Raw genomic sequence first — 14,259 nt, forward strand, 5'->3', positions numbered from 1 at the left:
CTGTCAAAGAGAAACACACCGATGAATATATATCAACCTATTTAGACTTCTGTGAGAAATTTAGTCTATTATTTGAGAACATTTTTTATTCAAAATCCATCTTAAAAGAACAACTGTAATTAAAGTTCCTTTGCATTTTCAAATATAACTATACAGTTACGATAAGCAAGCTTTCCAGAGACATGTATGACCATGAACTTCAAGTGGATCTACAGTGCTGCCTGGCTTTTGTACTGTATTTTCCTAATTATGCACTCTCCCACTCGCCTAGAAGATGATTTCACACTGTTTTTTGTCTCCTAATAAGTTCTTCCTCCATCCATATTCTCAGCTGTGGATCTTGCTACCCAATGTAGTGAAAAAGAGAAGCATTCAGAGGACTTCCACAGGCTCTCAGTACCACATCCACCCACCCACTCAGCCTCCTCATCTGCTCCTGTTTTAAGCTCATTCATCCCCCCTCCTCTCTCATGTATTCAAAGACAATCCTGAAACTCTCCACTGTCCTCTATATCATCACATTTTCCCTTCTCTACTGGATTACTCTCATCCACATAAAAATGTGCTGTTATACTCGTATCTCCCGTCTTTAAAAAAAACCTCTCTTGACCCAATTTATGCTACATAAATTGCTCTTCTTCTTCTGCTCCCCTATACAGAAAACCTCCTTGAAATTTTCCGTATTTGCTGTTCCTAATTCATTCCTTCTCATGTTTTCTCTTAAATCCACTCCAATTGGGTTTGTAGGCCGACCACTGCCCTGCTCTTGCTATAGTCACCAATTACCTCCACCTTGATAAAACCAGTGGTCATCTCAGTTCTGATTCAACACATTAATCTTTACCTTCCTCTCCATACATTTCTTCACCAGCTTCCAGGAGATCACAATCTCCTGGTTTTCCTTCTACTCCACTGGTTGTCCTTTTGTCTCTTTTGTCAGATCTTCTCCTCAACACTGGAAACTCCAGGCCTCAGTCTTGGTCATCTGTGGCTGCTGGCTCTTTTTGTGTAAGCATCCATCGTTTTTGTTATCATCTATATGTTGAAAACTCCTAAATGAACGTTTCCAGCACAGATTTTACACCCCAAACTCCAGATCTGTAGAGCCAACTTGGTTATTCCCTATTTCCTCTTGGAGATCTAGTTAACATCTCAACATGTCCGGAAATAAACCAAATTCTTTGCAAACCTGTTCCACCTTCATCTTTCCCACTTTACATGAGGAAGGGTGTGCTCATTTGCCTTGGCCAAAAGCCTTGGAGGCAGACTTGACACCGTATTTTGTTTGTTTTTACTTTCTATTTACTCTCTTACATCCCACATCCTATCAATCAGGAAAATCTGTTTGCTCCACATTTATTAGATTTGTGCAAAGCAATTGTGGTTTTTGCAATTATTTTAACCTTTTATACTGCAATTATTTTTGCACCAACCTAATAAAATATATCCAGAATGCAACCACTTCTCACTACCTCCATAACTAGCATCTTGGTTTGAGCCACCATCAATTCTCACCAGAATCACAGCAATAACTACCTAACTGGTCTCTACTTCCATTCTTGCTGGTCTAAAATCTATTCTCCACATTCCAGTTAGAACGAGACTTTCAAAATGTTTAAGTCAGATCTTGTCACTTTTTGCTCAAAATCATTAATCACTCCTCACTTTACTCTGAGCAAGAGCTATAGTCCTATAATCCAGAATAAAAGCTTCTAAATGCCATATAATTTGGCTTCCATTACCTGTCTAAACTCATCCCCCATCTACTCTCTCCTTGTTCACTTCTTTCCAATCACATTCAGATGTTCCTGAAACATAAAGCAAGCTCCTCCTGCCTCAGGGCCATTCTTTCCTCCTTCCTGGAATTCTATCTCCCCAGGTATCTGCATTGCTAACCTCTCACTTCCTAAAAGTCTTCCCTCATCTTCATCACCTTCCCAATGAGGCTTACTCTTACTACCATTAAAGAAAACAGCAACACACCCTTTCCCTGGCACTCCTGATCTCCTTTACCTGGCTGGACATTTTCTTTACTTATGAGCACTTCTCCCTTAATTTACTAAACCATTTATTCATTTACCATGTCCATTCTTTATTTTTTTTTTGACTTTCTCTACTGATATATAAACTCCACGAGGAATTGAATTACTATAATATATAGAATGATGGATAATGAGGTAATGTAATTTTTTTTTTCAAAAGTAGTAAATTCAACCAGGGAGAAAGATAACTTGTAATCTGGATAAGGGGTACATGACCTAGTAAATTAGTTTGGACAAAAGTTGTCTGAGGGGATAGGGGAAAAAATGAATAAGGGAACATGTGATTCACTAGGGGGTGAGAAAAGGGGTGGGCTTGAGAAGCGCCACTGAGAGGTGGCTTGTTAACCCATATTTGCATACAATCTTCCTAGAAGTAGCACTGAGAAGCCTACGAATCACCATCTACAGCCCAGATCAGTGACAGAGTAGCTGTAGTAGACTGGAGGTGATAATAGTGGTCTCGTTGGCTGAATGAGTAACTTTTAATGCCAGAAAAGTATATAAAAAAGTACAGAGGTGGTGAAGAAATGAATATTGCTCAAGTTGGGTTTATTGAGGATGCGAATTTTCTAATTAACATGATGATTTGATAACCTTTTGTCTCTTTACAAGCTTAGTTTTAAGTTGTATCAAAGAAGAACTAAAGGAGCCAATAGTTATTTTTCCTGGGCTTCTGATAAAATAAAGCAGTTCGCCCAATCCTTTCCTTTTTCACTCCCCAGAGCTAGTTGTGAACTCTTTCTATTCTGACCTGCTCCAGACTGGACTATAGTTATCTTAGGGAATCGCCCTTTAGGGGATCTCATTCACCTCTCTCTTATGGATATCTCCTGCTTCCTAGATTCCACAGTGTTTTCCTTCTTGGTTTATTGTCTTATATTCTTGGGTGAGAAAAAGGGTATGGGAGGGAAATTTTAAAAATATGCAGGTATCAAAATGGCTTTATTCTACTCTTCCACAGGATTTATCACTTTAGTAAAACTTTGGTAGGGAATAATTTTCCATTAGAATTTTGAAGGTGTACCCCACTGTCTTCTAGCTTCTAGTGTGAAGTAGACAAGTTCTATACTATTCTCATCCTTGATCCATTCAATAAATATGTCCTCCTGAAGATTTGAGGATCTTTTCTCTGTCACCAGGTTTCTAAGGTTTCACGATACTATGTCTAGGTGTGGGTCTATTTTTATTCATTGCCCTTGATATTGTGATCTTTCAGTCTGGAAACTCATGTCCATCAGTTCTAGGAAAACTTCTTGAGTTATTTCTCCGACTTTTCTCCCGTCTATTATTCTCTCGCATCTCTTTCTGGAATTTCTGTTTGGACGATGGACTTCCACGTCTGGCCCTCTAATTTCCCGATTTACTTTCCTCTTATTTTCATCTCTTTATCCTATTGTTATACCTTTGGGACAATTTCCTTCAAAGATTTTACTGAGCTTTTTGTTTATGCCACATACCTTTATTCTCTTCGAGCTTTTACTTGTTTATTTTATTTGTTTTTGTGTCACCCTATTCTGATGCCATGGATACAAAGTATTTTATCCTGTTAAGAATATTCATAATGTTATGAGAAGTTTTTCTTTTTTTCCTATATATTTTCTTGTTCCTTCCAAAATTTTTCTGTGTGTTTGGTGTGATCAGTATTCTCATATTAGAAGCTTTCTTAATTGAAAAGTGCTTAAATTAAGGAACACATCTCAATAGCTTTCCTAGTTAAGAATGGGGCACTATAAAAGCTGATAGGCAATGAAGCTTGTCAGCTACAATCTTTATTGTAAGATTCTCTGGTGGGGCTGATTCTTAGGAGAATTCTCAATGTCAATAACTTCAGGTCTTTTCTTGTGGGTCAATCTACTTTGCAAACAGACTTTTTAATTCTACCTTTAATCCTACTCTGTGATATACTCAATATCCCCAGCTGCCTTTTGGGAGATCTAGACTGCAAATCTGGTGCTTCTTTGCTTTTCCCACTATTAGCTTTTACTTCCTTGGGTCCCGTAAGCCATTTGCTCTCCACCTTCCAAAATAGTGTTGCTGTTATTTCCTCTCTAAGTATTTTGTCCTTTTGCCCTACGTCTCCTTCATTTCAAAAATCACTTTACTGTCATGTTAGTTGAGTATCAGAAAGGAACAGACCTTAATGGTTATATTTAATCTGCCATCTTTAACTGGAAATCTCGCTTCTAGTCATGATTTTAAGATGTTTTAAATGCTTAGAAGAATTTACTACATTTATAGATTGATTTATTAGTTTTATAGGAGTTGTTTAAGTGCTTAGAAAGTGTTGGCTTATTACCTTTTAAGTTTGCCCCATTACACATTTACAGTGTTTGTTAAAAATTACATAGAAATCACTATTTGTTAAAAATCACTTGCAAGGTGGCCGTTTAGCTCAGTTGGTTAGAGTGTGGTGCTGATAACACCAAGGTAGCTGGTTCGATCCCTACATGGGCCACTGTGAGCTGTGCCCTACTTAAAAAAAAAAAAAAAAAAAAAAAAAAAAAAAAAAATCACTTGCAAGTGTAGTTTGAAATGTTTAAAGAAGTTTATTTAACTATGTTTGTAAATAAAAGTAAATTTCAGAGGATCCTAATCTTACATTTATGAGTTTAATGGAATCAAGTTATAACATTTTTATACAAAAATATCTGGCCTTATGAATTATGCTTAAATCTTAAGGCAAAACTATGCTTTCTAATTAATATTCAGCTTATAAGAGTTATATATTTAAACACAAATAACTTTAAATAGTCTTTTTCATAAAAGAAACCTTTCCTCCCAACTAAAAACCTAACTGATGATGAAATGAAAAAATAAAAATAAAAACCTAACTGATGGACCTGGAGGACATTGTGCGAAGGGAAAGAAACTAGATATAAAAGAATAAATACTACATGATTCCACTTATATGAGGAATCTAAAATAGTCAAACTCATAGTATCAGAGAAGAGAATGGTAGTTTCCAGGGGCTGGGAGGTGTGGGGGAGAGAGAAGAATCTGTCAAAGAGTATTAAGTTTCAGTTATGCAAAAATGAGTAAGTCCTAGCAGTCTATTGGTCAACATAATGCCTATAGTTAACAATAGTGTATTGTATACTAAACAAATTATAAGAGTATAGATCTTATGTGTGTTCTTATTATAAAAAAATAAGGTAAAAGGGTGGGAGAACACTTTTGGAGGTAATGCATGTTTATGACATAGATTGTGGTGATGGTTTCATGGGTACATACTTATCTCTAAACTCATTAAACTGTATGCATTAAATTTATACAGCTTTTGTATGTCAATCATTCCTTGATAGAGTGCTTTGTTTTTTAATCTGATGGGAATAAGTTTTTAAAAAATAGCATAACTATATCATGTCATATAGAAGCTATGGACATGGAACTTTGTTACACTTTTGGCTGAGAATTCCATGGCTACAAACTGTGGAGTAGGTACCACATATCTCCACATCCTAAAAGTGATGCTAAGAAACTGTAACACTGGCCAGCATTCACCACTACCATAAAAGGTATAAAGCAGTTGATATTGGAGATGCCAAGAGAACATTTATTTGGAGAAAGTGGTCAGTCTAGTGTGCTTCCACCCCCATCCTCATATGGTTTGGGGAGAAGGATACGGAAAGCTTCCTGCTCATTTCAAGCCAAGTGAGAGTCTTCAAGAGGACTAGAGGATCTGGCTGCAGCCAGCTGGCCAAAAAGAAGAGGAGGCTGTGTAGGTTTTGAGCTTCACTTCAAACAATGGCACAGCAAGGCAGTCTATCTCCTGGAAACCAGATGTCCTGGTAGGTAACTCCTATGATGCCGTGGTAGCTAATTCCCTGGAACAGTTTGAAAAATCTCATGCAAAAGGAACATCTAATGAGTGAAAGGTAAGCCTAGAAGACATCTGAGTGGCTGGTGGTTTGGAGTAGTTAGCCATCCTCTGGCATGTTCTATAGAACTCCACAGCAGAAGTACTTCTACTCTCTGAAATAAGTATTGCAACAAAATAAGTCAAATAACTTGTTGCCTATTTGTGTCCACCAGAATATGGTGCACCCTTGTTATTTCACTGGTCAAATACTTTTCTAGACTAGAAAGAAAATACTGGACATTACTTATCATCTTCAACTAGTACTAAAAGGCCTGTAGGAAAGTCAAAGGTCTCCATTTTTTTTCTCTTCTATCCCAATTATCTATAAGAAATATCCGACTTGTTTCATGGCCAGTTTGTGACTAAGTGCATAGACTTATCCAAAGTCTCACTGTATTACAGTGATTCCTTTATAACATATGCCTGCTGGTTATGTAATCAGCTTTAGCAGTTATTTTCTAAAAATAGGAAATAGTACAACATTATTGTTGCTTCACACATTTTTTTTTCTCCATAAATGTGGTGTTTTCCCTCTAATTTTGTTATTATTAAGCTTTACTAATAAACTCAATAATGACTTTGGCTCATTAAATTAGGCAAGGGTAAGTTGAAATGTAAGCGATCTCTATTTTTATTTAAAACTAGAAGTATTCTCCATTGTCGAATATTCATCCCCAAAAAGAAATTATAGTAATTTGTACAATGGCAGAAACATTTCTGTTTTGATAGATATGCCCATAGATTTTGTATGCTAGATAATCATAACACCGAATAAATATAGGAAAGACAATTTCACTGTCCCCAGGTTTGCTATTTTTAGCTATCACACAGAGCAAATGCCTTGTGTTTTGCTTATAATACTAAGCTAAACATACAAGAACAACTTTTATACTTACATATCATCTTGTCTTACCTAATAGGTCTTTATTAATTTTATTTATCTCAAGTGAGCTATCCTGAGTTTTGACCAGTATTTGTTTTTTCTATACATTTTATGTCTTTCTGTCTATCTTATCGATAATTTTTATAAATTATCTGATAGCATCAGTCACTGCCTAGAAAATGTCAAATTTTCTGATTTTTTTGCCATACTAGCAATTGTTTTGAAAATCTAAATATTGTTGTCTTATAGTAAATAAATGTAATATCAAATGTGTTACAATTTCATTTGTTCTCACGTTTAGAGTGAAAAAATTGCTTCTAGAAGTTTCTACTAATGTAATGAGAAATAAAAACAAGAAAAATCAAACAATATTAACAGAAATAAGATAAATGTTTTAAAGTCTTTTTTTTTTTTTTTTGAAACTTATACCACAGAAGCAAAATATTACAGACAGCAAACATAACCAGAGCTCTTAAAGTCAGAGGATGACAATTTCTGGTACTTATTCCATAGCAGGGCCACTATACAAATACCCAAATCCCCTATCATTTTGTTAATTTCTATGTTTCAGTAGCAGGACTCTGCTTTCCCCAACTAATGATTGACATTTCAAGTAAATGAGAAAAAAAAAAAAATAGAAAGGTATGATTTCAGAAACTTACTTCTCAGCTTCATGAATATTGGGCATATTTCCTTGTAATTCAGCCTTCTGCAACAGTGGGTTGCTGAGTTCTCTTTCAAACATCCTTCCTATTTCAGTGGGTTTATTTCCATCCTGTATTCTAAATCTCTAAATACAGAGTGTCTTTGAATAGCACCATTTTTTTCCTCCATTTTTAGCAGACTGTTGAAGTGAGAAGTCTACACCTTCCCACTTGTCTCACTCTGACAAATTTTAAGCAGCTTTCAGAGCTGGATGAGACAGTGGTAGACAAAAGAATGAAGAAACAAACATGTGTTTTAGGTTCAAAAGAGCAAGTTATTCATTTACTCAAGGAATGTTCAGGGAAGTAGTTAGCTTCTGAAATTGAACATTTTAGAGGCCTGGACAACATTTAAATATGTTAGCCCCGTATTGTACCTTACAAGTATTAGCTTCAGTAATATTACATTTTCTGAACTCAAATATATATTACTTCATCAAAAAAATGAAAAATACGGTATTTTACAGCAAATTACATGTATTGGTGAGGATGTCGAGAAATTAGAACCCTAGTGCACTGCTGGTAGGACTGTCAAATGCTGCAACCACTATGAAAAACACCATGGAGGTTTCTCAAGAAATTAAAAATAAAACTACCACAGGATTCAGCAGTACTACTTCTGGATCTACATCCAAAAGAATTGAAACCAGGGTCTCGAAGAGGTATTTATACACCCATATTCATAACAGCACTATTCACACTAACCAAGCGGTGGAAACAACTCAAATGCCCATAAATGGATGAATGGATAAGCAAAATGGGGTATATGCATACAATGGAATATTATTCAGCCTTGAAAAGGAAATCTTGTCATATGCTACAATGTGGACGACACTGAGAACTTTGTGCTAAGTGAAATAAGCCAATCACAAAAACACAAATATTGTATGATTCTAGTTATTCAAACTATCTAAAGTAATCAAATTCATAGAAATGAAAAATAGAATGGTGGTTACCAAGGGCTAGAGAGTAGGAGAAAAGGGAGTTTCAGATATGCAAGATGAAAAAGTTCTGGATATATGTTTCACAACAATGTGAATATACTAAACACTTTAACTACCTGTACACTTAAAAATGATTAAGAAGGTAAAAAAAAAAAGATATAATGTTTGCAAGGATCTTAAATTATTCTCTGCCTATCGTTCTGTGTATTTAAAGTCACAGCTGCCAGTCAATCATACACAGGAAGAGAATGCTGGTCATCAGTATAAGTTTTCCAACCTACATCATGAATAATGACTTTACACAGCTGGCTGGAAGTTTGTGGTCAGTCAGAATGCACACACTGCTGTGAACCCAGGGTGATAACAGCATCTGAGCTGCTGCCACAAGACTAGTGAAACTTTTGGGAATTCTAACCAATCATTACTACCCCAAATTTCACTGAATTGAAGAAATGAACAGTTCAAGAACGCTAAAATATAATGAATCAAGAACACACATTATTGGGGTGATCACTTCATGAGTTACATAAATTTCTAATCACTATAGAGTATACCTGAAACTAATATAATACTGTATGTCAACTATAACTGAAAATTTTTTTAATTAAAAAAGATAACATATAGCACCATGATTAAGAATACTTATCAAAACTCAAAACTCAGCTTATCTGAGTTTGAATCCCGACTTTCCTATTTAGAGACTATGTAACTTTGGACAAATTACTTAACCTCTCAGGCTTTAAGCTTTCTTTCTCTCAACTTTATAGTGAAAAATTGGAATTACTTTGTGGAGCAGTACATCAGATAAATGCTTACTGTATTGCTGGGCACATAATAAACACTTAAATCTTGGGTACTGTTATATCTTTTTTTTCTCCTTTTTGAAGAGATATTTGAAGCTAGAGATTTCCGTCTCAGTATTTTGAATGGGAAAATAAATCAAACTGTTTTAGTGAGTCTCTAAAATCCAGCTTTATAATTACTTTGATTTTGTAGAATACTCGACTTCTTCAAAGTAAGATGTTAAACATTCAAATATTAATGGTATTCATTTTTTACCACTGTTACTTTCAAACTATATGACATCTTGTGAAGTAGCAACAGAATGTTGGCATCACCTTGGGGTAATAGAGAGAACACTAAATTTTCAGTAATGATATGAAGGATGGTATGATATTGACAATTAGCTATGTTACATTGGACACATATGGAAGCTTTACATCTTTGGGTCAGTCTCCTCATATGGAAAATTAGATTAATTTCTATTAAAACCTTGAAAGTCAGTTCAACGTGATCAATAGTAATCATGCTTAGAAAAAAAAATTCTGTAAACCCTAACACTATGCAAATGTAAGTAATAAATTCTTTGGAGTTATTTGATAATTAAAATGTCTGATTAGATTAAGAATATATACACATATATAATTATATATATATATATATATATATATATATATATATATATATATATATATAAAATAAGCTGATGTATAGTATTAGTAACTGTTTATTGTAGAGTCATTATCTAGGACAAACAATTGTTAGTCAATTATGTGCAGGTTCACTTTCATGGGTGAAAATATTATCTTTGTCTCATACATGGACCCAAATTGTAAACTCAGCGAGACTCTTAATTGCTTAATCCAGCAACTTGGGTTTGGAACAGGTTGTTTCACGATTTCCATTCTGGTCATTCCCTCTTCCAGGTTCCTAAAATTTGGGGCCTTTCAAATACAGACTGAAATAAGATTTTAAATGATTTTATTAACAGTGATGTTTCTTCCTTTTTCATTGACGGAAATAGATGCCACATGAAGATGGAGGGTTTGACAGTTGTGTAAGGGAAGCTATGTCTACTTAACAATCCTCCCATAATGATTCACAAGTCAGGGAAATAGTTATTTAGACTTGACATTTAGTTTTAGATGATCAACAAAGTCATCAAGGATCATAACTGAGAGAGATCAAAACAGTGGCTGACATATGACTGGCTTTTCTGTGCTGGACCCTTCTAAGCTATTTACATCCTTTATTTAATTTAATCTTTACAATAATTTTGAGGCAGATATGTTCTTTTCATATTAGACTTAAGAAAACTGATGTTCAGAGAGGTAAAAGTTGCCTAAAGTCACACAACTAGTGAATAATTGAACCAAGACTGGGTCACAGTCCATCTGACTCCAGAGTCAGCTAATGCACCACAAGGCTTTACAACATTCTTCCTTGAATACTCAAGAGATAACTCGAAATGCAAAAATAAGTCACCTGCCTCTCCCACTTTGGCTTAGATTTTCCTGCTCAATTGTATTTAGCTAGAGGCTGGCCAGCCTGAGAAGCTGCAAGACTAGGGCTAACTAACCCTGGCCTCAGGTAAGATGAAAGGACACACAGGCGAACCAGAAGATTGAGGAGTTTCATGTGCCAAGGAACTGCCATTATTGGACGTCAGACAGGAAGGGATGGGTTTCAAGCAATCACTGTATAACTAACCACAGCCATAAATAGGGAACTACAACAAAAACCAAACAGTAAGCCAGGAATGTGGTCTGGGGCAAGCTAGGAACCCAGCCAGCTCAAAAATTCTGGAATCAAAATCAGGCAAAGGAGGAGGGAGTCAAACATTTCAGGAGCTATGAGAGATCAGTCTAAGTCACCAGTTTATGGCATTTATTTCAAGAGGGTTTGGTATACTTTCTTTCAATGCAAGAAAAAGGTTGAGAAGATTCTCTAGGTGGTAACTCAGGTCAAAGGTGCTACTATAGCAGTGGTTTAGTTCAGACAATGGCAGGAACCAGGTAGTGGGAAGCCTGGGACAAACCTGCTGATAAAAACAAAGCGAACAGCATGTAAAGACTTTTAAGCTGATGAACATGTAATTAGGTGCTCTAAGTATTTTGCTAACTAATGAATTTAGTACTCAGAGTCCAGAACTCAGATGCAAATGAGAGTATGTAATTAGTCTATTTTACAAATTAACAATTGATCTATCTTATAAGCACATTAAATGTGTTCATTCTTCCTGTCTTCATCACATTTTTACTACTATATATACATGCACACACACACACACAGAGTATATATAGTAAATGTTTAATTCCTTAAGACGTTGATAAGGAAGCCATGTGGGTATGTGGGTGCATGAGAAGAATTGACTATGGTCTGTATCCCCAAACCACATAGAACTACGTGGTTCTCATTTGAACTCAGTTCTTTGCAGAGTAAACAAAGTTCAGATGGAACTCAGAGGTACCTACATGTATGTATCTGTATTAACTGCTAACATTAACTAGTAGGAAAATTATTTCTACCAATATAGGTATTTCTGCTTTAGGAATTTATGTTGTATCAGGCAGTGGAGCCAGGAGACACAACATAATTATAAAGTATAGTTTAGTTACAAAGTTGATAACACTAAGTTATCACAAAAATAGCAAATGCAAAAAGCATACACTAACTCCAGGGCTGGGGAGCAAAAGGAAATGGTTGGAATTATAATGGGATAGGAACTTAGAGAAGAGTTAATACTGGAATGAACCCTGGTTGACAAAACTAGGAAGGGGAACTAGAATGATAGTGACAGGAATGGCAGTGGACAGGAAGGAGTTCCTTCTCTCTGCTCCAGCCTTGAGGTCTCCCTATAGTGCCTGCCAGGGGCAGAGACCAAGGAGCACCTGGCAACAACGCAGAAACTTGGTTGCCATAGAGCCAGGCCCAGCATCACAAAGCTGAGCTGAGAAGGGTAGGTTTGGATCTGAGAGACAATAGCCTACACACTGGCACGTGTAGCAATATGTTCAATGTAATTAACCATTTAATAAAGGAAATCATGTACTTGAGTTATTCGTGTGATTAGTATAGAAAATCTGCAGATGATTTATTTCAAGGTAACATGTAAGGGCGTATTTCATACGTTTAATAATTTTCTGGAAAATATTATGAATTCTTCTAAGTAAAAGTATTAATAGTTACAAGCTACTCTCCCAAAATACAAAGAAAAATAACTTACACTGAAGAAATGCTACAAAAACAATTTACATAAACATTCCACTCCTATATGTAAGATTAGTATATATGAAAAAATGTTACTGTTTTGATTTAAATTGTTGAAGTTCTACTTGCCTGAAATGCAATTTTAATTTTCAAAATACCTACAATATTACTTATAGAGCATGATCACTCTGTCTAAATACATAATTATGTTTGACTTACCTAAGAATTTTCTTTCTAATGTCAGTCATTATGGTCATTACTTTATACAACAAATAATCTAAATAGCACCCAAGAGACATCCCCAACAGATTACTGCCTAAATATTGATTTTTAAAAATCACTCCTAATTACGTGTTTTGCATCTTTGCTGGTTACCATTTTATTTTTACAAAGACTGCATGTTTATTTTTACTATGGATAAAAATCTTTGAAAACAGATTATAATTTTTCCAGGTTTTCTGCAATAGAATCTGTGGAACCAAATTTGATCTTTTCCTATGAACTTAGCTACCATTATAAGCACAAATTATTACATAATTCCATATGTTACTAATATAGTCAAAAATACTAATTTCTATTCTTAAAATCTCCACACTATTACTTAAAATAATATAATTTTAACATTTATTAGAGTAATGCATATATATATTTTAGAAAATCTAGAAAATACAGAAAAAAAGTAGAGAAAATATCTTAGCACCCCAAACAAATCATAGTTGATATTTTAGTGCATTTCTGTCCAAGACGTCTCTTTTCAATTTTTGAAGTCATGTTTGTGATCAATTTCTATGTTCAAAGTTATATCCAGTTTTGTTCTTAATATAAATGGTATTTTTCTGTGATATTAAACTCCTTGTGAAAATAATATGTAAGGACTTAATATTCTTTGAATAAGTGAGCCATAATTTAATTAAACACTATTGTTATAAAATATGTCACAACTTTTAAAAACAGAATTTCGGGTTGTTGTTTGTGCGTGTGTGTTATAAACAACACCAAATCTCTCCTTCGCTCCTCTTTGTTGATCTCTCAGCTACCATTATTGTTGTTAATGCATCTACTGCTCTTTTCTAATTTTAATCTGCCATGGACGTGGAAATTATATAATCAAATGTGTTAGGATTTTATCTAAATTCAGAGTTAATGTGCTTTGAAATGAGAATTTGAAGTTGCCCTTCTTAGAAAATTGCATGAGCTTTGTCACGTAAATGAGGCAGCATTTATTTTAGCAATTCAATACCCACTCTTAAAACAAAAATTCTTGGAGATTCTTGGCTGAATCAAATTGGTTGGTGTCATTCAATGTAGATGCCATTAAATGAGATATGCATTCACTTTGTACCTGCTTTAGTTTCTAACACAGTTGGGCATATGACAGTTCATATTTGCATAAAAACAAGGGACGAATAAATAATCAAAATAACAGAATGTAAGGTAGGGATGAAAACATTGCTGGTGCATGTCAAGATGTACTCAGGCTCATGAGTCATCAAGGGCCTGAGAATATCCTTTTTCACATAATCAAGTGAGACGAGAAGAACTAGTAAGAGAAATTTTCACAATCCTCTGTGGAAACTAATTTTGCAATATAGATCTAGAGTTTTAAAATGTCCTTACTCTTTGATTCAATTTCACTTTAAGATTATATGTAATAATTCAAAATGCAGACAAAAATTTATGAACAATGATGCTGATAGTCGCCTTATTAATACCAACAAAGACTGTAAGCTCTAATATCTGATATTAGCCAGATGCTGAATAAAATTCTGGTACGTCTACAAGTTAATGCAAACATTAAAAATGATATTTAGAATCACATTTCAATAAGGTGAGAAAA

General features: G+C 34.8%; 1 protein-coding gene across 4 annotated transcripts in view; it reads right to left on the reverse strand.

The window, feature by feature from the left end:
• The window catches only part of OXR1 (oxidation resistance 1), a 451,782-nt gene that overhangs the window by 143,197 nt on the left and 294,326 nt on the right, over positions 1-14,259 (reverse strand). The window contains exon 1 of one of the 4 annotated variants that reach the window (XM_019750595.3): positions 7,447-7,667. The exons of the other annotated variants lie outside the window; for them this stretch is intronic. Coding sequence (XP_019606154.1) covers positions 7,447-7,459 — 13 coding nt within the window. The 5' untranslated portion in view covers positions 7,460-7,667. Of the gene's footprint in view, positions 1-7,446; positions 7,668-14,259 lie in introns of those variants that run through there. 4 annotated transcript variants of the gene reach the window in all.

The sequence above is a fragment of the Rhinolophus sinicus genome, chromosome 6 (genome assembly GCF_057876585.1).
Source record: "Rhinolophus sinicus isolate RSI-liver-muscle chromosome 6, RSI-T2T, whole genome shotgun sequence".
In the NCBI taxonomy this organism is placed as follows: Eukaryota; Metazoa; Chordata; class Mammalia; order Chiroptera; family Rhinolophidae; genus Rhinolophus; species Rhinolophus sinicus.